The 20,908-nt window shown below is 49.8% G+C and overlaps 7 protein-coding genes across 7 annotated transcripts; 4 read left to right on the top strand and 3 right to left on the bottom strand.

Moving 5' to 3' along the window:
* Nucleotides 1–164: 164 nt before the first annotated feature.
* On the bottom strand, nucleotides 165–1,783 carry BC939DRAFT_500670 (Tub family-domain-containing protein; the record flags this gene model as incomplete). The annotated part of the gene is made up of 5 exons (XM_051560068.1): nucleotides 165–298; nucleotides 409–492; nucleotides 598–784; nucleotides 916–1,360; nucleotides 1,482–1,783. 5 exons carry the CDS (start codon nucleotides 1,781–1,783, stop codon nucleotides 165–167), a joined length of 1,152 nt encoding a protein of 383 aa, XP_051414910.1.
* Nucleotides 1,784–3,147: 1,364 nt separating this feature from the next.
* On the top strand, nucleotides 3,148–5,762 carry BC939DRAFT_394202 (NADH-quinone oxidoreductase; the record flags this gene model as incomplete). Its single annotated transcript, XM_051552135.1, has 3 exons — nucleotides 3,148–3,894; nucleotides 4,102–4,998; nucleotides 5,133–5,762. The coding sequence occupies 3 exons, from the start codon at nucleotides 3,148–3,150 to the stop codon at nucleotides 5,760–5,762; spliced, it is 2,274 nt and encodes a 757-aa protein (XP_051414909.1).
* Nucleotides 5,763–6,028: 266 nt separating this feature from the next.
* Nucleotides 6,029–6,634, bottom strand: BC939DRAFT_443230 (uncharacterized protein). Its single transcript, XM_051554509.1, has one exon. The coding sequence runs from the start codon at nucleotides 6,452–6,454 to the stop codon at nucleotides 6,035–6,037; it is 420 nt and encodes a 139-aa protein (XP_051414908.1). The 5' UTR covers nucleotides 6,455–6,634; the 3' UTR covers nucleotides 6,029–6,034.
* Nucleotides 6,635–7,031: 397 nt separating this feature from the next.
* Nucleotides 7,032–7,725, top strand: BC939DRAFT_526645 (uncharacterized protein). Its single transcript, XM_051561376.1, has one exon. It carries the CDS (start codon nucleotides 7,228–7,230, stop codon nucleotides 7,633–7,635), a length of 408 nt encoding a protein of 135 aa, XP_051414907.1. The 5' UTR covers nucleotides 7,032–7,227; the 3' UTR covers nucleotides 7,636–7,725.
* Nucleotides 7,726–11,436: 3,711 nt separating this feature from the next.
* BC939DRAFT_389190 (uncharacterized protein) lies at nucleotides 11,437–11,622 on the top strand (the record flags this gene model as incomplete). Its single annotated transcript, XM_051551881.1, has 1 exon — nucleotides 11,437–11,622. A coding segment is annotated over one exon (186 nt), but the record flags the coding sequence as incomplete, so codon positions are not given.
* Nucleotides 11,623–13,342: 1,720 nt separating this feature from the next.
* On the top strand, nucleotides 13,343–18,688 carry BC939DRAFT_59478 (uncharacterized protein). The gene is made up of 5 exons (XM_051561770.1): nucleotides 13,343–13,925; nucleotides 14,012–15,901; nucleotides 16,027–16,201; nucleotides 16,331–17,674; nucleotides 17,802–18,688. Exons 1-5 carry the CDS (start codon nucleotides 13,485–13,487, stop codon nucleotides 18,605–18,607), a joined length of 4,656 nt encoding a protein of 1,551 aa, XP_051414905.1. The 5' UTR covers nucleotides 13,343–13,484; the 3' UTR covers nucleotides 18,608–18,688.
* Nucleotides 18,689–18,879: 191 nt separating this feature from the next.
* Nucleotides 18,880–20,519, bottom strand: BC939DRAFT_443220 (zinc-binding ribosomal protein). Its single transcript, XM_051554508.1, has 4 exons — nucleotides 20,495–20,519; nucleotides 19,642–19,753; nucleotides 19,106–19,291; nucleotides 18,880–18,974 (listed from the first exon to the last, which is right to left on the bottom strand). The coding sequence occupies exons 1-4, from the start codon at nucleotides 20,495–20,497 to the stop codon at nucleotides 18,955–18,957; spliced, it is 321 nt and encodes a 106-aa protein (XP_051414904.1). The 5' UTR covers nucleotides 20,498–20,519; the 3' UTR covers nucleotides 18,880–18,954.
* Nucleotides 20,520–20,908: the final 389 nt, after the last annotated feature.

Here is a 20,908-nt window from a genome sequence, read left to right as displayed (position 1 = left end):
GTTGGCGGCGGCCTTTTTTTTATTATTACTACTTTTTATTTTTATGTCTATATCAATTGCACGCTGAACGGTTTATTTTCAAGGAAATAAACAAAAGAGAACGAGAACGCAAAAGAATGTATGTATGGGCGATTCGTTTGCTTTGCAAAAAAAAGCCGACAAGTTTATTCGCATGCCAACTTGGCGTCGAAGCTGGTGAGTGCGAATGCAAAGGCCTGGAAGGGAGTCATTGGGTATTGGCAGTCCATCGTAAAGTTATCCTGGGACGTTCTTCCGAACTGCATAATGATGTAGTCCACTGGAATAAGAAAAAAAAGAAAAAAAAAGAAAAAAAAAAAGGGCGCCAGAGTTAGTCGTTTTAACGTATTGACTCCATTATTGTCTGTTACAAGATATCGTGGCGCTTACAGTCGTTGTCATGGACGATTTGAAAGTTTTTGACAGATGCCAGAGATACGCGGCCACCAAAATTCAGCACGAACGAGTTGGTATCTATCGCGAGAAGAAGAAAAAAAAAGACAGATTAAAAAGTTGAAAAGATGTCGTCTCTTTCTGCTGAAAAGGGAAAGAAAAAAGTTGCAGCATTTGAAGCGTTACCATCGTTCCATTGCGGACTCTTGTTTCGCAGGACCAAGAGGTCGGACATATCGCCGTCAGTCATACGTCCGATAAGGGTGTCTTTGATCTGGGTTGGGCGTTTCTCAACTATCTCGCCATCGGCCGTCATGGTATTCATCAAGATCGTCATCTTTCTCGGTCCCTTCAGTCCAAGAACATTTGGATTCTATGCATCACCACCATCACCACCATCACCACAAAAAAAAAAAAAAAAAAAATAGCACGATGGAGCTTATTAGCGACAGGAGCCATACTCACGCACGAAGAAACAAACGGACCGTCAGGCGATGGACATACATAGATTACTGCCCCAAGTTCCTGTCGCACTGGCAAGTTCTTATTCTTAGTTTCCTTCTTCGCCTTCCCCTTCTCCTTCTCCACGGCCTCCGGCTCCTTCATATCATCCTCCTGCTTGAACTCCCCACCCGAGAACGGGTTCCGTCCGTTGGTGTAGACATGAAACGCGGTGCCCAAGAAATTCGACCGCAACTTCCCCAGGATCCCATAACCCTCATCACTGGCCATTCGATCGTTGTCCCCACCGATGTTGTTATCCAAATCACTCGTGATCGCGTAATAGGATCCACGGCTGCGCTTCTTTTTGGTGGCGCGCATCAGAAACACAGGGCGGGAACGCGTAGGCTCTTCAAGGAAGAGTTCATAAGTTGGGTAGATACGCTTGTCGACCCCATCGTTCTTCCGGACGATCCTGCACATGAATTTCCTGCCCTGTGGTACTGGACTACAATGTCGTTGTTGTACAAGCGAAAAAAAAAGTCTGTATTAGCAATGGCATGTTACAGTTGGGGAAGTACGTCAAGCGTCAAGGATCAGATATGAGGGAGTCTGCGATTGGCACCTACGACATGACAGTATCGTGGAGGAGTTTTGGGGAGATGAGGTCCAACTGAGTCCCGAAGCTGAAGGGTGGGGTGTTGTGGTGGGTGGGCTGGTTGATGATGTAGGGCTCTGGCAAGGGATCTGGAGCTGGCTGGACGAGGCACGAGGGTTCCTCCGGGGCGATATCGGACAGATCCTGGTCGTGGGAGTCGTCTGCAGAGGCCAGGTCATAGTCTGAGGTGGAGTCTGAGTCTAAATAGGCGCTGTAGGTGCTGCTTGGGTCTGGCTGGAGGAGGTCGTTGGGGAGATAGGTAGCCGAGTCCATGGCGGGGCGGAGACGAAGCGCGGGGGGGGGGGGGGGGGGGGGGGGGGTGCCGAGGGATTGTTTAGGGGAGAGAGAAAGAGAGAAAAGAGAGAAAAGAGCGAGAGCGTAAAAGGGGGAGGGGGCTGGAGGCGATGACGGAGAGGGATGAGAAGGGTGATCATCTCGGGGTGATGGCCAGGATGAAGGTCGTGTGCACGGTCATTTTTGAGGGGCACTTGCTGCTCGAACGGGTCCCTTCTCCCTCGGAAGACCCCTGGCGATGCCCATATCTTCATATCCAATGGGAGCGCGCCCTTCTCACGGCTGTGCTGCCGATCTGCAGTTGGATCCCACAGCCGGACCATGGGCAGCCCATTCCGATGTCCCGTCCTATCCAACGTTCATATCCAAGAGACATCCGCTCAGCACCCACGCAGGAGCCTGCATGCATCGCAATGAATCCAACTGCTCACAAAACCACGCGTCATTATGGCCCCATATGGGACCCATCCCACTCGGTCCCCACCATGGGACCCGCGTTTACCTTACCCCGAGGGGTAAACGATGCTCTGCCGCGCACAGGATGTCCTACAGTCGTCTCTTTGGCGAGCTTGTGTTTCGAGGAGTTCGAGTTCTCAAGCCATCTAATAAAAGCACGACAGACAGCCAGGGTGCACCGGAGGCCCCTGGAGCAGGGGACACCCACATGGCCACATGCGCTTGTATGTGGTCAGCGCCAGCGTCCCGCCAATATTAAAGGATACATGGGTTTTGTGCGTCTCGGAAATTCTTGCAACAAAGGGACTTCGAATTCAACTTTGAACGCATTTTTTTTCTGGCGAAGGAATGACGTTGCAATCAACGTTCGGAAAACACCCCTGGGAGGTCCTGTGCTGGGGAAGAGGTCCACTCGCGGAGAACCGATTCATACCAAGCACTCCCATCCCCCTCTCCTTCACCGGTCCACCCTCCCCACTCTCTCTTTCTCACCCACTACCGCTCTTCACCCGCACATCCATCGCCATGTTGCGCGCGTTATCAAAAACTAGCAGGGCTGCCCTTCGTCAGGCCGGAGGTAATATGTCGTGATCCCCTCTTCCCGATGACACACCATATGGAGGGATCGCACTACTCCTGCAAGGGCCGATCAACCCCACTGTCGCCACCATGGACACTCAACAACAACTGCAAGGATGATCCAAGTCTTGGGCTATGCATCAGAAGTATACAGAGCAACAGGGATGAATCATCGGCAGCACCGATCTGACATCCACACGCGGATCCTCACAAAAGTCCGAGCGGACGGAACACATCTCCGGGATTCGAATCCGACCCGTATTTCATACTGCATCCAGTATCGAAGAGCAAGAATCAGCAACTCGCAAATGACTTTTCTCTCTTTCTGGATCCTCTCTCACCCTGAAGCCGTGGACAGACACACTGCGATCTATGTATTTCAATTGCCTCTGTCCATTGTGTTGTCAGTTGCGCTATATTCACGGCTGTACCGTCTTTCGATATTCATAGCCCCTCGTCACTTCCGCACATCTGCTATCCTCAAGGACGAGGTCGAGGTCTTTATCGATGGCAAGTCCGTCAAGGTTGAGGCAGGATCAGCCGTCATCCAGGCCTGCGAGAAGGCCGGCGTTCACGTCCCTCGCTTCTGCTATCACGAGCGTCTGTCCGTCGCTGGAAACTGCCGTATGTGCCTGGTTGAGGTGGAAAAGTCCCCCAAGCCGGTCGCTTCCTGCGCCTTCCCCGTCATGCCCGGAATGAAGATCAAGACCGACACGACTCTGGTCAAGAAGGCTCGCGAGGGTGTCATGGAATTCCTGTTGGCAAACCACCCCCTGGACTGCCCCATTTGCGACCAAGGAGGAGAGTGCGATCTTCAGGATCAGTCGGTTCGTTATGGTTCGGATCGCGGTCGTTTCTCGGAGGTTGTGGGTAAGCGCGCTGTTGAGGACAAGGAGCTCGGCCCATTGATCAAGACCACCATGACCCGTTGCATTCACTGCACACGTTGTGTCCGTTTCGCCAATGAGGTCGCCGGTTTCCAGGATCTCGGTACCTCTGGACGTGGTAACGACATGCAGATCGGAACCTATATTGAGAAGTCCGTGAACTCTGAGGTAATGCCTGGCGACCTGCCTGCCTGCCTTGCATATGCCTTGACATGGAACATTAATAAGTTGACGACATCCCACTAACTACTTTTTATTCATTGTCCACTGCGAACTGCCTTCTTGATACCAACGCCGGAAATAATCGACAACCGACTTCATCCAACACCGCCGATTCACGAATTGGATTTCCACCTTTAACTACAACTGGAACAGATGTCTGGAAACTTGGCTGATGTTTGCCCTGTTGGTGCTCTTCTCTCCAAGCCCTATACCTTCAACGCCCGTCCTTGGGAACTCAAGAACACGGAAACCATCGATGTCCTTGATGCTCTCGGATCCAACATCCGTGTCGACTCTCGCGGTGTCGAGGTCATGCGTATTCTCCCCCGTTTGAACGAGGAGATCAACGAGGAGTGGATTTCTGACAGAACCCGCTCTGCCTACGACGGTCTCAAGACTCAGCGTTTGACCACTCCTATGGTCCGCAAGGGCGATACCTTTGTCACCGTCAACTGGGCCGAGGCCCTTCAGAAGGTCGCATCGGAGCTCAAGGCTGCTGGCCCTGGCATCAAGGCCGTTGCTGGTCAGTTGGCTGATGCCGAGTCGCTCGTTGCCCTCAAGGACCTCGTCAACGCCCTCGGATCTGAAAATGTCACCGTCGATAACCGTCGCCAGGATAGCCTCGCCCACGGCAGCGACTTCCGCTCCAACTACCTGCTGAACTCGACCATCGCCGGTATTGAGCAGGCCGATGCTCTTTTGTTGATCGGCACCAACCCTCGTCATGAGGCTACTACCATGAACGCTCGTATCCGCAAGTCGTTCGTCTACAACGGATTGAACGTTGGTCTTGTTGGTGCCCCTGTTGACCTCACCTACGACTATGAACACATTGGAGCTGATACCTCCTCGCTCGAGGCCCTCGTCTCTGGCAAGCACGCCTTCTCTGCCCAGCTCGCCTCTGCCAAGAACCCCATGATCATTGTCGGCAGTGGTGTCACTGACTTGCCCGATAGCGAGTATGTCTTCTCGGCCGTCTCCAAGATTGTTGAGCAGCATAAGGACAAGTTCTTCCAGGAGAACTGGAATGGTTACAATGTTCTTCAGCGCGTAAGTGTCTGACGATAAGCCGGATGGGCAATGTCGACTTGCCATTCAGAGTATTGAAATGGAATCTCCGATCTCTAACTTCCTCTCTCTCTTTCTCTCTCTCTCTCTCTCTTTACAATTGACATGGTAAATAGGCTGCCAGCAGAGCTGCTGCTTATGATATTGGATTTGCTCCCCAGACTAAGGACACTGGAAAGACCTCGGTTGTGTACCTGCTCGAGGCAGATGAGATCTCTCCCAGCGATATTCCCAAGGATGCCTTTGTCATCTACCAGGGTCACCATGGAGATGTTGGAGCCCAGTATGCGGACGTGATCTTGCCAGGAGCAACCTATACCGAGAAGAGTGCGACCTACGTCAACACCGAGGGCCGTCCCCAGATGACCCGTGCTGCCGTGCCACCACCCGGCGCTGCTCGTGAGGACTGGAAGATCATCCGCGCGATCTCAGAGGTTGCAGGCGCGACCTTGCCATACGACGATGTCTACCAGGTCCGCGACCGTCTCCGTGACATTGCACCCCACTTTGCCAACTATAACGTGATTGAGCCCAGCTCGGTCGCTGTCGCTTCGTTGGGTCTCTCAACATTGAATAAGTCTGGTGCCAAGTCCTCAAACACCGCATTCACACCTGTGATTGCTGATTACTACATGACCGACTCTATCACGCGCGCATCCTCAACAATGGCTAAGTGCTCCGTGGCCTTCAGCAAGGGTATTCATCCCCCAGAGGAGTCAGAATTCAAGATTGAGGCTCAGGCTTAAAGATCAAGTCGTCGATATTTTTTTTTTTTGTAATGAACACCACACATACAAACAGGCAGGAGGGAAGAGCGGGAGGAGTACAGAGAGATATAGGAACATGCAACCACGAAAATTAGAATAAACAGCAATTACCATCCTTTGTTATTATGTGCTTGTTGGAAGGTAGAGAGCCTCAATCGTCTTTAGACACAGCGACATTACGGATTTGCCACATAAAACATGTTTATTTTGATATGGACTGATGCCACGAACCCCTGCTAACTTGTCAAGGACTAGTCCTTGTTCTTCTTCGTGTCAACCTCCGTCTCAAAGATCTCAAAGACCTCCAGATCCTCGTCCTTCTCACCAAAATGCCTCTCTTCCGCACTGTTCATCCACGACCTGAATCCCTCGATTTTGCCCTTGGTCTTTGCATCCGAGTTGGCAAACTCGTCCGTGGCCGTGATGATATCAACCTCGCGCTTGACAGCATCCAGGGTCTTGCGGATTAAGTCGTCCTTGGCCTCCTGCTTCGCTCGCTTGTACTCGACCTCGGCATCCTTGACCGCCTGCTTGTACTCGGCTTCGAACCGCTTATTCTCGGCCTTGAGCGCTGTCTTGTGGTCCTTGATGATGGCCTTGAGCGCAGCTGCGTTCTCCTTCTCAGAGGGGGTGACGGAGTTGTCGGAGAAGATGTTGAAGATGAAAGACATGGCTAGGTGAGAGGAAGGTGGTGTTAGTTTGTCAGAAAAGGGATTTGTCGGTGTTGCTGTGTTGATGTGTTGCTGCTGGTAAGTTGCGGTTGAATGACTATGTATGTGTCCTGATCGAGGTGGGAACCACGGGCGCTTTTATATCTGAGACGAATCCCGCAACTTGACGACGCCACGTCGTGATCGGATACCAACGGTCTTTGCTCTTTCCTCTACGACTTGGTCGACAAAGAACGTTCTCAGAGTAGCATTTTTTTTCTATTTCGGAACATGTCTGCGTAACCACACGCGTGTCCTTGAGGAAGTAGACGATCGATGTTTTGTTTGTGCAAGGGAGAAAAAGAGGAGTACGATGATGCGCAGACAGACTGCCAAGCATCCGACGTGTCGAAATCGTCCTCTGTTTGGAATGTCGAGTGCCAAGACTCGACATTTTCTTCCAAATGCGGCAGACAATCCTTTCTTTGCCTCTAACCTAAGACTAGGTGTTTCTATTGGGCATGCAAGGCATTGCGCACTCCTGCATCGTTTGTATCATCGTGTGCTCGATCGCAGACAAACACCAAGCATTCGTTTCGTTCGACACTTTGTGGGGGGGAAGAGAGATATAAAAGAGACTGGTGAGCCTCTTCAGATTAGTATCATTGAACTCAACACAATACCTTCGAACAACTGCACTTCTACCTCCAACACAGCCGACTACAACCCGCGAAACCAAAAAAAAAAAACCCCCCCCAGCCCTCGACACCTAATCAACCTCACTACAAGACAACATGTCGTTCATCTACAGTTACTTTGCCGGCGACAACTCAACCTCTGCCGAAAAGGAGAATGCTGCTGCTCTCAGAGCCATGGTCAAGGACCACAAGACTGCCCTGAAGGCTGAGGTCAAGCTGTACGAGGCCGAGTACAAGCAGACCCTGGATAAGGCCGATGAGGAATACAAGCGCGTCAAAGTACAGGCCAAAGCAGAGATGTTCCGCAAGACGATGGATGCCCTCAAGCGAGAAGTCGATATCATCACTGCCACTGACGAGTTTGCGAATTCGGATACAAAGACCAAGGGCAAGATCGAGGGATTCAGGTCGTGGATGAGCAGCGCGGAAGAGAAGCATTGCGGGGATGAGAAGTATAAAACAGCACCTGTCGACGAGAAGCAGCCAGAGTTGGTTTATGTCTGAGGGGGGACCGTGGCGAGAGAAGGAGATATAAGTGTCGATAGCCAGGTACATAAGTCTGGGACACTGGTCAATAAACTAACTGTTATGTAGAACACACAATCCTCTGCGACATACTATCGGGTATTGTAAAAGTCCATCGTTGGCCATGGATCTGATTGAATGCGTGAGGAAAAAAAAACAGGCGGATAAGCGGAACAATCGTTTTCCCACTTTAATCTTTTCTTTTATTTCGTCGAGGATAGAAGGCGACAAAAAAAAAAAAAAAAAAAAAAAAAAAAGAGGCAAGATCATTATTTGAAGGTAGGGGCCATTCAAGGAGTGCTTTTTTTAAAACTATCATACTGCCTTAATGGCGCCTCCGATAACGTCGAATGAGTTTGTAGGGATAGATAGAAAGCATCTATAGAGTCAAGTTCATAATAGGGCGCCCTGTCGTGTTGGGTATCTATAGTGGCTGCTCATGCTGCCATCTTGAAGCTCGTGAACAGTATAGCAAACTACACGGATGAGTTCGTAGCAGCAGCTCAATATTGCCTGATAGATCTAGCCCCCTTTCCGCATGTGGACTTTTGACTGCGCGCTGTTTCTTGATGAAAGCCCATACTAATGGGGTATATAGTCTCCTCACAGTATCGCGGGGTATGTCGATCCATCAGTACCTCCCAGGATAAAAGATTAGGATACAGCACACCATTTGTACATGGTGTTTGTCGAGCAGGTGTGTCTGATGAATTCACAGCAGCCTAGCATAGAGCCCTGAAGATGCAATACAATGCGCCAAAAAAAAAAATAGACGTGGAGTTACCCCGCTTAAAATCGATATCGAGGTTTAAAAATGAGCCTTCAAATTACGAAAATATGAAATACTAATAACCAGGGTATGATCCAATGACAGTAATGAACTCCGAACTAACATACGTGCTGATGGTAAAAGGAAACATGAGCTGGATGCATCTTGTATCTTGCTGACGGTATGAACCCGCGTTCATCTTGTCAAAGTGGAGTCGTAAAGGCAAATGACCCAAGCCTCGCATTTCCTTGGAGTGGGAGGGCTTGGAGAAAATTATGGAGTTCGCTTCTTGACGTTATTTCCTGGGTTGCAGTGGAGCTGGTTACGATGGACTTCATCAACGTCAAAAGAAAAGAGGCACCAGGATACATCAACTGAGAGCGTTCACGACGATTTCTTGTTCGTTTTAGACGCGTACCATAGTGAGACATTTAAAGTTAGTGCCTGTCTCTGAGTGTAGATGGTGCCTGCATTGACGCTTTCATTGTGCACTGGAGGGTTCATAGGCATCGCTAGCAGATAGCACTTGGACTACAGAGTTTGCCTTGCTGAGACGCGCTTGTCGTATCGTCCATAGCATGACTGCAATAAGGAGAAGAGCTCTCTCACCGAAAGAATGGGGCGACGTCGTGTTGGACGCGTCGATCAGCTCAGAGCATCAACGGCAGAGCCCTAGAGTAACGCTGCAGCGTGAAGGTTTGGAATCGTCGTGCATGGGGAGTGCATGGCCCCTCCGCTGTCCCCCTTCCTCTTTTTCTCCTTTAAAAATTTGTAAACGAAATATATTAATCAGGTACAGCAAGGGGCTATCGTAATGTATTCCTTAGTTTGTGATGGCATGCAACGGTGCACGTTAGAGGATAGAATGCAATAGAGGTAAGCGGTTTAAAATGCGCTTATTTAATGGCCTGGTGCGTGTGCAGTTCCTGGTCTTGAGCTATTGTTAGGCGCAACAGGCACACATTTGCTTATTATATTTAGCATTCCTCTACTGCCTGCACCCTCTCTCACTCATATTTACTCTCCTCCTTTTCCCTCTCTTTCTCTCTTCTTTCTTCTTGTCTTGCTTGCTCGCCTCTTGCTCTGCCCCGTAACATACTCTGCAAACATTCTGCAGCTCCCTCCCCCCCCCCCCCCCACTGACAGCCCCGCCGCTGTTCACTAACGACATCTTACTCTGCCCCGTCCTATCCTATCCTGTACCATCTTTTCCTACACCCTCTGTCCCGCTACTACTTACGACCCGCCTTCGAAACGACCAACAACCCTCGTCCTTCTACTGGTAAGCCGCCCTTCCCTTTTCTTCGTCAGAAAAACACTCAATCTGTCTTTGAGCATCAGCGGTCGAATTCGCTCTCTCGTATCTGCAGATACTATAAAAGAAAGCACTCCTCCCTGATTTTCGTTTGCCGCCTTTGGATCAGAGTTCACATAAACAAAAACCGTTTGTTATTGCTCCGTCCCTGGACTCGCCACTCATGTTTGCTTACTAGAAAGAATGTTTGAGATCAGAAATTGAAACAGGCATCCAGCATCACATCTCTTCATATTTTCTTCCGCTTCCTCTTTTCTCGTCTCCTCTGCTCTCCTTATCCGTCCATACCCCCTCTCCTCCTTCTTTCCATCCCTCCTTCCTTTCCTCCTTCCTTTTTACGACAACGCTTCTCCTGGCAATCCATCCCTTCTCTGTCCTCAAAATCGTTTTCTCTGCATCTCGTTTCCTGCGAGTCTGCCTCTCACATCCTTTTTCTCCGCCCCCGCTTTCTCTCAACTCCCTCTCTCAGCGTGAAGCAGCAAAAGTAGAGCTTGCTGCTGAATCTGTATAGCCCTTCAACTTGTTATAGTCCACTCTAATTTCAAATCCACTCCAACTGACGATCCGCTTAATTACCCTCCCGTCCTCCAGCTTGACACCACACTCCTCGGAATCCTATCCCTTTCCTCCACACCTTCCCAGCACGCTCCTGCATTCCCCGGTGAAAGGTACATTGCACTTTTTCATTCATTCATTCATTCATATGGCATCCCTGGCTCAACACAGTTAGGCCAGTTCTTGGCGCTAGTGGGTCCCACTTAGTGGTGCAGCGAGCGGGGATCCGATCCAAACCCAAAGACCCTAAAGTTCGAATCAGGGTCGATAATTTTAAACCGCATCGCATATTCTCTGACCACAATATATTTGGCCCTGCAATTTCTGTTTCATTCAACACCCACTAGATCAACGCGCGAATATGAAGTACCTTCGATATTACCATACTCTGGCTGTCGTAGTCATCATCACCCTCACAAATTCGCTCTCCTCCACACCAACAGCAGCAGCCGTGGCACTGCCCTTGGGTAGCGGCGCTCCTCAAGGCACTCGGAGGACCGAGGCTGCCGTCATCGGCAACTCCCGTTCTCTCCACAAGCGACAAAGCAAACCTACAGTCGCGACCCCTCTCGACCCTTCAGAGGCAACTACGAAGCATCCTCCTCCTGCCAAGACCACTGAAGATCCAACACCAGCACCACCAGCCTCAGCACCACCATCGACCACTCAGAAACCTGAACCAACACACCAACCCTCATCATCTTCACCTCCACCTCCATCTCCACCACCAGCACAAACAACTACTCAAGCCAAACCACCCCCAGCACCAACAACAGTGCACCCTACGACTGCTCCAGCAACAAAACCATCCAGCACACACGTTGTCACAACCGCAGCCTCAGACACTACAGTGCTTCCCATCACTGGAACGGACACCTCAAGTGCCGCACCCTCAGAATCCCCAACGTCGCCTGACAATTCAAATGGCGTGCCAACCAAGGTTTCTCAGAAGGTGTTCATTGGGATAGGAGTCTTTGGTGGGATGATTGTCTTTGCGCTCGGTGGAGTGGCCTTCTGCCGTCACCGAAGAAAGAAGACCCTGGCGGCGGCACTCTTGGAACAGACTGCACAGTTCAACCATAACAATCCTTATGCCAAAATGTCGGAGACCAACATCACAGCCAAGGAGAACATGCCTATGACGCTAACCAAGTCCTTGGGAACGTACAGTGTTGTGTCAACGTACATGCCGGCATTGGCGGACGAAATTGAGCTCGGGCATGGTGACTCGGTGACGATTCTGCAAGAGTACGATGACGGTTGGTGCCTGGGTGTCAATAACACGAGAAACGGCATCCAAGGCGTCTTTCCAAGACATTGCCTAGAGGGATACTACGGTGCAAACTCTGGTGGTTATGGTGGAGGGCCAGGTTATTATCCACCAAACGCAGGCTTCAAGCCCACGACCAATAAGCGCATGAGCTCCATGCCACAAGGAGGAGGTTGGCAGAATGGACCAGGAGCGAGGTATAATGGAGGCCCTGGATATGGCAACTATCCGCCGCCCAATCCAAACATGCACTACAATGAACAAGGCTATTACAACAACGGCTACAATGGTGGATACTAGCCCTCGGCAAGAGGACCCTCATTCCACTCATCCTCTAGATTTTTTTGTCTCGTAATAAACAATCCTGCATTTGAAAATATGAACGGCTCCTGAGTTGTTTGAAGATTTCTTTTTTTATTTTTGCTGACGAGAACGAACGTGCGCGAGCCAAGATGACCTACATAGAAAACGGTGAAGATCTAAAGATAGCGGCAGACGAGGCTAGGGTGAAACTGGGATATTTCTGTTCGACCAAAAAAAAAAAATCCCCTCTTTTGAACTTGGACAAGGGCAAGGCGCACACATTGCGCTTATCCACCTCGATTACGCGATAAGCGGTTTGTTATTATTATGGAAAAAACGTGAAAAAATAGGGTTGGTCGTCAGGGACCAAAAAAATACACATGGTTTCATGAACGCGAACAGTTGTTAATGCTGTTGCTCACACGGGTCCTGTTTTTCTTTATTTGCATTCTTGAAGTCTGCAGAGCACCCCTAGTGCATCCCCAATGGGACAAGGCGAAGGGCGCTGTATCTCTGTGCATGTACTTGTGTGCTCAAGAAGAAAACTTGGAAAACTTGTACAATGCGCGAACATTTGGCGGAGGTGATATTGGGTGAGAAGAAACAAACGCCCACGTCTAAAGAGAGGGCTCTGCTGGATAAGATAATGTCGACGGAAATCAATACGGAGTAGAGCGTGGGCAGAGAGCAATAAACAGAGCACAGATAGGATGGGAACAAAAGTCGTCGTTTGCATTTGAACGCAAAGAACGAAAGCAGGCAGGTACAAGGCGCTTCGTATGTGTAGTACTTCCTTTTGCCTTCATGCGTTGTCGAACATTTCCTTCGTTGATGATAGGTGAGATGGCCCAGTTTGTCGCTAGGCTGGGGAGTGTTCTCGCCCCGGCCTTTTTTTTTTTTCAATTGGTGCGCAAAGGGTGAAATTTTATGTACGATTAGAGTGGGAAGCGTCTGCTGGAGACGAGCTTTCCAACTCGCCGTTGTATGTCTGCCTTTGTCATGTTGTCCTCGACAGTAATGAGAGCAGGGAGTGCTGATCAGACGCAAAGGTGCACCTGTTCCGCATTACGATGTTCCTTTTCCACGTCCATCGACTGAATTCCACTCCACCCTTTGACCTGGAACGAGCCTGCGTTGAGGTCCTGAAGACTGATCCGATTGCACACATACACCCATCAACAACAGACATCACTCTGCACTTCCATACCGCACACTTCTTGTATGTATATATAACCAGCACTTTGTTAATATCCCCTCCTCTCCTTGAACTTCCCTATCCGGCGCCCTTTGCACCGTCTTCTGTCTTCTTCGTTCCGGAGGTTTTTTCATAACCTCAGCATTTTTTTCGTCCCGTTTGCTTGATGCTGATCTGGTGCCGTCATTTAATATCTGATACCACGGCCTATCTTCAAGATATCCTTCTCCCCTGCCTTCCCGTTCTTCCCTATCCTCCTCCTCTCTCTACTTTGTACTAATCCAGTATTAGCATCACACAGCACTCCATTGCATTGGGAGGCAGTAACGCGGTTGGACACATATCCAGCATCTGTCATTCGTTCCTGTAAAACCGAGCAAAGGGCCGTTGAAGACAGAGGATTCCATCATTGCAGCACCGAATGGTTCAGCAGCAGCATCGTCAGGATCGAAACCTACTCTCCCAAGTCAGCAGCGGCGGTAGTGGCAGCAGTGGTAGCACCAATACCAGTAGTGAAGGCAACGACTACAACAACAGTGCTGCGTTATCTTCTCCGTTCGTCAATATGCTCCAATATCCTCCAATGCACGATCACCTGCTCGGAGCAACGCCAAAGCCCGTCGCACCGCCCAGCAGTGGCGTCTTAGGATTGTCTACCAATGGGTCGTCCTCTCCCCTAGGGCCGAGATCATTACACCGCCACACGACTTATCAACCAACGTTGCTTCCACTCAAGGAGAGTCTCATTGCACCGAAGCAGGAAACCAAACCCAAGTTGGACCTGAGCATGCCCAACTTTCCTCAAAAGACCCGCAAGCGACACAAGGTCGCTACATCCTGCAATCGTTGCCGTCAAAATAAGGTATGTCGGATGTATCATTTTGGGAACCATCCATGCATGGACGGAACCTTGAAAAACTAAACGTTCAGTTCTCGGTACACTTCTAGCGTAAATGCGACAGTGGAATACCCTGTTCAAACTGCAAGAGAAACAAAGCAGACTGTCTTTACACGGATGCGCAACAATCTCGCTCAACCTGGGGAGATTCGCCACTCAGTCAGGAGAAGGTCCAAGGGGTGTCCACAGCGGATCTGGAAACGGACTCGACCTCAGCGAGTCCTCCTAGCCTCCCAACAACAGCATCATTATCTTCCGTCTCATCATCAACATCGGCTGTAGCCAAGGAGCCTGAAAAGTCATCAGCAAAGGATCCATCAGCAATGTCATTATCCAAAAAACCCAGTATATCTAGGGCTCCGGTTGCAGCAGGGGTCTCAAATGTGGCTGCAACATCAGCAACCAGTGCCGTTCAAACGATCTCTCTCCATGTACCAACATCGCTCTTCAATCTGGGGCATGCATCGAGTCAGCAGGATAGGATTCTTGACAGGAGGAAGGAGACAGTGGCGGCCCAGTCAAAACAAATCGCAAAGGCCATTCGAGTCGCGCAGCCAGGACCTCAACTTGATCTTTCGGATCTCATCCCCACCGAGACATCTGTAGACACAGCGCAGAGGATTCTGGGCGTGAAAATAGAACCATCTTATTCTGGATGGACGAATCCGACCACAGGCTCGACGACACAGCCCGTCTTGGCCTTCCATAGCCAGTCGGGGCCCAGACCAGTGTTTCGGCAGGACGCGACTGTGGGACATTTATCGCCACCGCCATCTCAGCAAACACAGCTCGCATTTCAGGTCCGGCAAGTTAGGCAGGAGGGTCTTGACGAGAGAACAGCTGTCCTTCCGACTCCTGTACAGCCGTCATCTCCTTATCCTGATCCCTCAAAGCGATTGCTACAACCATCTACACTCCTTGAAAGTCATGACAAAAACCAGCCGCAACTGGGGTTCTCGAACCCGTCCGGAAACCATCCACTGTCTTCGCAACAGCGTTTTCCTCTTTCATACCCAGACAGTGGAGCATCAAATTTTGCAGGGTTCGCGCCGTTGGTCCCATCCCAGGGAGTCAATTATGGATTAGCATCTCAAGGATTTCAGGACGGAGGTGTTTCTTCCCGTAGTCTTCATCTTCCTATGTATGATCAGCGGGATGTTTCAGGGCCTACGAATTCGGGGATCAACAGTGCTTTTGTACAACAGCAACAGCAGCAACAGCAACAGCAACAGTATAACCTATCGCCTAGTCCAGTGTCGCCACAGCAGCCATATGACACAACAGCTACTCTCAACTCTAGTGCAGTAGTGTCGCCTAAATACAAACAGCAGCGGCAACAGCAGGTCTCTACCAGCCCTGAAACCCAGCTGGATCCCAACCATACTATTTCGTCCGCAGCACCTGCCTCTTCGATCGGCGTAGCAAGTCAGTTCTCTCCAATCGGTTCCTGGGATGGTTCTGCACTTCAACCGCAGGGTCAAATGGAGTGGCGAGGCTCTAGCGCTCCACACCAGTCTACAGAATACCCTAAGCAAAGTTTCGTCCGACAGCCCATCTCCAAACAGCAACCGCCTTTTAACTTCAACCATGTCTCCAGCCAGCCTTCGGTTAAAATCACTCCAGCCGAATTAACGCCTTCGTCAGCTTTTACGACACATCGAGGGCACTCATCGCAGCATTACTCGCCACTATCCGTACCTGTATCTACACTCCAAACTGAAGATAGGGCAGAGACTATGAGGATGCGGAGGATTGCCAAGGATATGCTGGATTGCAAGAATTACGATTACAGCGTCTTGCTTCCACGACACATCTCGCAGGAGTACGATGAGTTCTGGGTCGCACCCCGATCCACAGCACCAAACAATCTTCAGGGAATCCCTCGTCAGCTCTTGATGCTTCCAAAGGACGCCAACTTTTTGATCGACGTTTTTTTCGAGGTATGTTTTCATGATCCTCTTACGTCTGCCGTTTTTTTTTTTTTTTTTTTTTTTTTTTTTTTTTTTTTTTCGTACCAATGGGTAGCGTTTTTTGATTGATGAATGCAATCTAACCAAACCTATAGAATGCTTGCTTTTATTACCCTATTGTCAATCGTGCCTTGGTCGAGATGCATCTCATGGAACCCGAGACACCCCAGGCACTGTTCCTGTTGAATATCGTCTTTATGACCGCCTGCAAACACCTTGCAAGACACACGGACATCAAACGCGCCATCCAGTTCCGGGAGCGTGCGCGCGGTAAGTCAAGGAGGAAACGAAGACAAATTGAGAGTTGCTGCTGGAGAACAAAAAAAAAGAAAAAAAAACTTTGACCACGTCCCTAACATTCAAGTCTACATCCCTATTTGTTTCTTGTTGGACACCCAGAGATCCAGCGTTACATCGATGGAAAAGCCCGATTAACCAAGTTGCTGGGCAGGGCGCTAGGCTCTCAAGTCATTTATGGGGTTTTCGCTATAGATATTGGGCTCGCTCAATTCTGTGGTACATATCGTCCTATACCAACCACTGACGGATACGAAGAGGCTGAGTCGTCGACTGATCTTGCGGCAGAGAGTCGTTCGCTCATTGCCAACAGAGGTGTTATCCCCGAGTCAGTCTACCAGCAGCGTCTTTGGGCGTTCTGGGCACATTACGCTCGTGATGCGATGGCGAGGTTGTATTTTGGGTGGCCACACGGACTCGATAGTATGGCTGTTTTTGCTGAATTGCCAAGGATCAAGGGTTGTGTGGGCCTTGGTGGGATGCGAAAGAACCTAATGAGACAGAACGGACTTGATGGAGCCGTGACGGGAAAGCGAAGGGGCCCGGCAATGAAGAAGAAACAAGTCCAACGAGAGAAGAAGCAGATGAGGGCGAAAACTGCTACAATCCGGTCTGGGCGTGATATGTATCGCATGGCATCATCTACCTCGGACGATGATGACGATGACGATGACGTGGCGGAGGAGGACGACGATGAGAGCGATTTGGAACAGGATGAATTCGCGGCCACGGGGGAGCCAAGCGTGGATATGAAGGACGAAAGCCATCACGCAGATGCAGATATGGGACACAGGCGTTCGTCCGGATTGGAGAATTCACGTACCAATACAACATCGAACACACTGAAATCGACTGTCGGCGGTACAAATTGGCAAACAAAGGACAGAACGCCATCGTTCTCTGGACTTTCAAAGCATTTGCTTGAGAGACAGAGTCGAGGCGAAGATATCAATCGTCGTCAGGGTGGTTCGGGACCAGGATCAGGATCAGGATCAGGGTTGGGCTCGCGCTCTGCAGAAGTGAGACGTCATTTAGACCGCATGAAAGTGCTTCTTGAGGCCGAGAGCGATATCACCGATGGGGGAACGTATGCGAGGATATTGTTCCTAGAAGAGATCAAGCTGTGGTCGATCGGACGCCGTGTCGGCCTCTACTTGCAGGGTCGCAATACCTCGCTGACCGTGAGTCCAGCTGCCGCGGCGATGGGATCTTATTCGCCAAACAACACCCGGGGCTCGACTGCTGAGAGCAACGATCCCTTTGCTTCGACCATCTCAGCGACTCTGGAAGCAAGTCGTTGTTCTGAAAATGCATGGCTGGAGGACAAGGAGCTGCAGAGTCTTCAGGCGGATTTGATCGAGTGGGAGCAGGCCTTGCCGCCGATCTTCAAGTTCCGTCAGGATGTGAAGCAGCTGGACATCAACCACAAACTCAATGGCAAACTCAGTATGTTGCGCTCGGCAGGAGCATATTGCAAGATTTTTTACGGGCGGCAGCGATTGTGAACGTTTTTACTAATACAGCTGATTTTTTTTTTTTTTTTTTTTTTTTTTTTTTGGCGAATGTTTAATAGGTGTTCTGGCAATGTACTATTACACCATCACAATTATGTTGCAGTCCTCGTATCTTCCTATTCCACAGCATCTCTCATCATCCTGGCGGTCGCCTGCAGTGAAGACGCCTGAGAGCATCAGTCGTGAGTACGATGGCCTCTTCAGCAGGTGCGCTTCGGAGGACAGTGGACCGCGCATCAAACGTGAAGCTGAATCGCCTCAGCTGGGCAGTAATGGCTATTTCAACACAGCCCATCAGATCTGCACGCAGCTGTCGAACGTGCTCTATCACCACGTAGAATTGATGCTAGATTCCTATCCAAACTGGTGCACGATTCAGGTCAAGGTGAATCAAACCCTGACCGCCGCGCTCCGTGTCTCGTGCCTGAACGCCCGACTCAGCAGCAACTCGAAGACCATCCGTGACGAGGCCAAGGCTGGGTTCAAGATGGGATCTGATTTGTTCAAACGCCAGGCTCTGTTGCCGGATCCCCTGACGGTCCGAGACTGGCCTGCAGAGGAAGATGTCCAGGTGATGCTGGACCTTGAGGAAGAGTTCCGGGAGCTGATGACGACTCAAGAGGAACAGGAGACACCAGGGGCTCTCGGTCGAAGTAGGGATAATAGTGAGGGCTTTGGTGGATATGAGGATCCGGGTGAACATCTGCTTTACACGCCTGATTCACATGATGGAGTTGCGATAGTGAATCAGGGGTTTGCTGTGGACACAAGCCTGGGTCCACGACCGTACGGCTTTTTCCGCGCGGAGCATGTCTTTGGTATGAGCGAGGAGGGCTTTCATTTTGATTACGATATCAACGCTTGAAGATGAAAGATGGAGGCAACATGAATCGCTCTTTCTAATAAAGAAGGCGTGTATAATAGAACGCTTCACCCCCAAAGATATATATACAATATATATATATATGTTCGCATTCCTAATTCAACAACTGATCGTGAAGCTGTCCTGTCTTTTGTGTAAAGATAAATGTTCAATACAGGGAGGGGGGAGGTTTCGATTCCTTCATACAATCCAGCGCGTATTTTTTTTTTTTTTTTTTTGCGTGCATGCGTGTAAATATTGGTGAGGAAGTGGTATAAGCGGTGTCAATCCAGGTTTTATTGCGAGATAAAATACAGAATGCACACAGGAGCGATGATACTTTCGATAATTTAGAAAGTAAGAGCCTGGCCTATTAAAGTACGCGATTGGAACATTGACGCATTATTAGTACAAAAGTATCGCGAGATCAATTTTGAAGCGAGCAAACAAAGGCAAAAAAAAAAAAAAAAAAAAAAAAACCAGTAGGAAAAACGAACGTACCCTTCTGCTTCTTGTCACCACCAAGCTCGAAGTGCTTGCAGCGCTTCAAGGCGATCTGGTGCTTGTACTTGCAGACCTGGCACTCCAAACGAAGGACAACCTTCTTGGTGGTCTTGGCCTTCTTGTGGAAGACGGGCTTGGTCTGACCACCATAACCGGACTGCTTTCTATCGTAACGACGCTTTCCTGTTGAGACAAATCGTTCCCGGTTCAGTTGAGATATGAAAAAAAAGATGTTCCCCATTCGATGTTTTCCATGATTTGTCAGATCCAGATCGGTAAGCAGCGAGACAGAAGTGTAATGCAGGGAGAGATAGAGAGAGATAGAGATATAGAGAGAGAGAGAAAGAGAGAAAGAGAGAGAGAGAGAGAGAGAAAGAGAGAGAGAGAGAGAGAGAGAGAGAGAGAGAGAGAGAGAGAGAGAGAGAGAGAGAGAGAGAGAGAGAGAGATAAAAATGTTAGTGGTGTGGACCAAATGAACGCTGGGGGTCCCCAGTTCCTGAAGCAAGAATACAAAAGTGAACAAGAAAGCGTACCCTGAGCGAAGAGCGAAGCCTTGCCGGTCTTGTACTGCGAGACCTTGTGGGCAGTGTGCTTCTTGCAGGTCTTGCCCTTGCAGTAGGTGTTTCTGGTCTTGGGGACGTTAACCTAGAACACACATAGCATAGAGGGCGAACGACGATATTAGAGGTCTGTCAGGAGTTGAACGCTGTAAGGACCTGATGAAAGTCAGGGGGGCGAGTGCTGTTGGGTTGGGTCCCGATCGCATCCTGTCAAACTGCGGATTCCACGGGTCCAACACTCCCTTTGTCCGTGTTTGACAGATCATGATGTCTGGAGTATAGTGTGGCAGACAGTTGAGTGCAGTGAATCATAGCTCCTAGATGAATATGCTTTCCATGGTTGAGATCTGGACGTGATGCTTTGCTCCCGAGTGCTCGTTGCTAGATGAGATCCTCCCAGCAAGTGTATAGATTCCGGTTGGTTTTAACAGTTGAAGCGAGAGTGCGATTCAAAAACTCGAGAAATCGCTGCCGAATCAATTCAACAAAACGCGCCCTTGCTGATCAGCCTCCGGTTATACATGTCCTGTCCTTGCATCTGCAATAGTTCCAGCTAAAGCTTTGAGCCAGCATAGCCTTGTTTGATGCTGCTGCTGATGCTGATGAAGCCGAGTGTGATGTTCGATGTATGGCTCTGCTGCTGCCGATCCTGCCAAAAGCTGTCACCCAAAATGACCGCATGATAAAGTGTCTCCCAGTGATGAATACAATGCGCCGATCGATAGATAGATGCAATGGTTGCGATGGATCGATGGATGGGGTATGGTGTAGACGATGAATGCATATCCAGCAGCGTGATAATCCCCTCTCGGTCCAAATTTAGTACCATCTTGAAAAATGATAGAGAAGAGGCCGATCTAATCCTGCAAGCAAGGGCCCTTTTACGAGCCGATTCATTTCACCCTTAATTGATTTGCCGTTCCTGAGAGGATTCGTATAACACCATGGTGCTTCGCCAGAACACCCGCTGCCCCGCTATACCATCAACAGCCGGTGTCTTTTTTCCGTTCTTGACACCCACATTGAGGTTGCTAGGGCTTCAAGGCGTCGATATACGCGTAACAATTAAGCGAGGCTCAGTAGTTCCATCGACCCCGGGTGCCGCAAGAGTCATTGATGGAACCGCGCAGCTATGCGTACCTATTTCATGTCAAAGCCGTCTTGCTAAGAAGTGCTAGCACGCGTGCTATGGATGTCTGCCTTCTCTTTCCACGTCTTTATTGAATGTTTGCTTTTTCCT

The sequence above is a fragment of the Gamsiella multidivaricata genome (genome assembly GCF_025024155.1).
Source record: "Gamsiella multidivaricata strain RSA 2152 chromosome Unknown BC939scaffold_14, whole genome shotgun sequence".
Lineage (NCBI taxonomy): Eukaryota > Fungi > Mortierellomycota > Mortierellomycetes > Mortierellales > Mortierellaceae > Gamsiella > Gamsiella multidivaricata.
The sequence above is the reverse complement of the archived record's forward strand: the minus strand, read 5'-3'. Positions and strand labels throughout refer to the sequence as shown.

Bases quoted from the DNA above. Each gene is read 5' to 3' on its own strand.
- BC939DRAFT_443230 (XM_051554509.1), bottom strand. From the start codon at position 6,454: ATGTCTTTCATCTTCAACATCTTCTCCGACAACTCCGTCACCCCCTCT.
- BC939DRAFT_443220 (XM_051554508.1), bottom strand. The intron at 19,292-19,641 runs GTACGCTTTCTT...TTGTCTCAACAG, and splicing joins GGCTTCGCTCTTCGCTCAGG to GAAAGCGTCGTTACGATAGA. The intron at 18,975-19,105 runs GTACGTTCGTTT...GTACTTTAATAG, and splicing joins TGGTGACAAGAAGCAGAAGG to GCCAGGCTCTTACTTTCTAA.
- BC939DRAFT_526645 (XM_051561376.1), top strand. From the start codon at position 7,228: ATGTCGTTCATCTACAGTTACTTTGCCGGCGACAACTCAACCTCTGCC.
- BC939DRAFT_59478 (XM_051561770.1), top strand. From the start codon at position 13,485: ATGGTTCAGCAGCAGCATCGTCAGGATCGAAACCTACTCTCCCAAGTC. The intron at 13,926-14,011 runs GTATGTCGGATG...GTACACTTCTAG, and splicing joins ATCGTTGCCGTCAAAATAAG to CGTAAATGCGACAGTGGAAT. The intron at 15,902-16,026 runs GTATGTTTTCAT...CCAAACCTATAG, and splicing joins TGATCGACGTTTTTTTCGAG to AATGCTTGCTTTTATTACCC.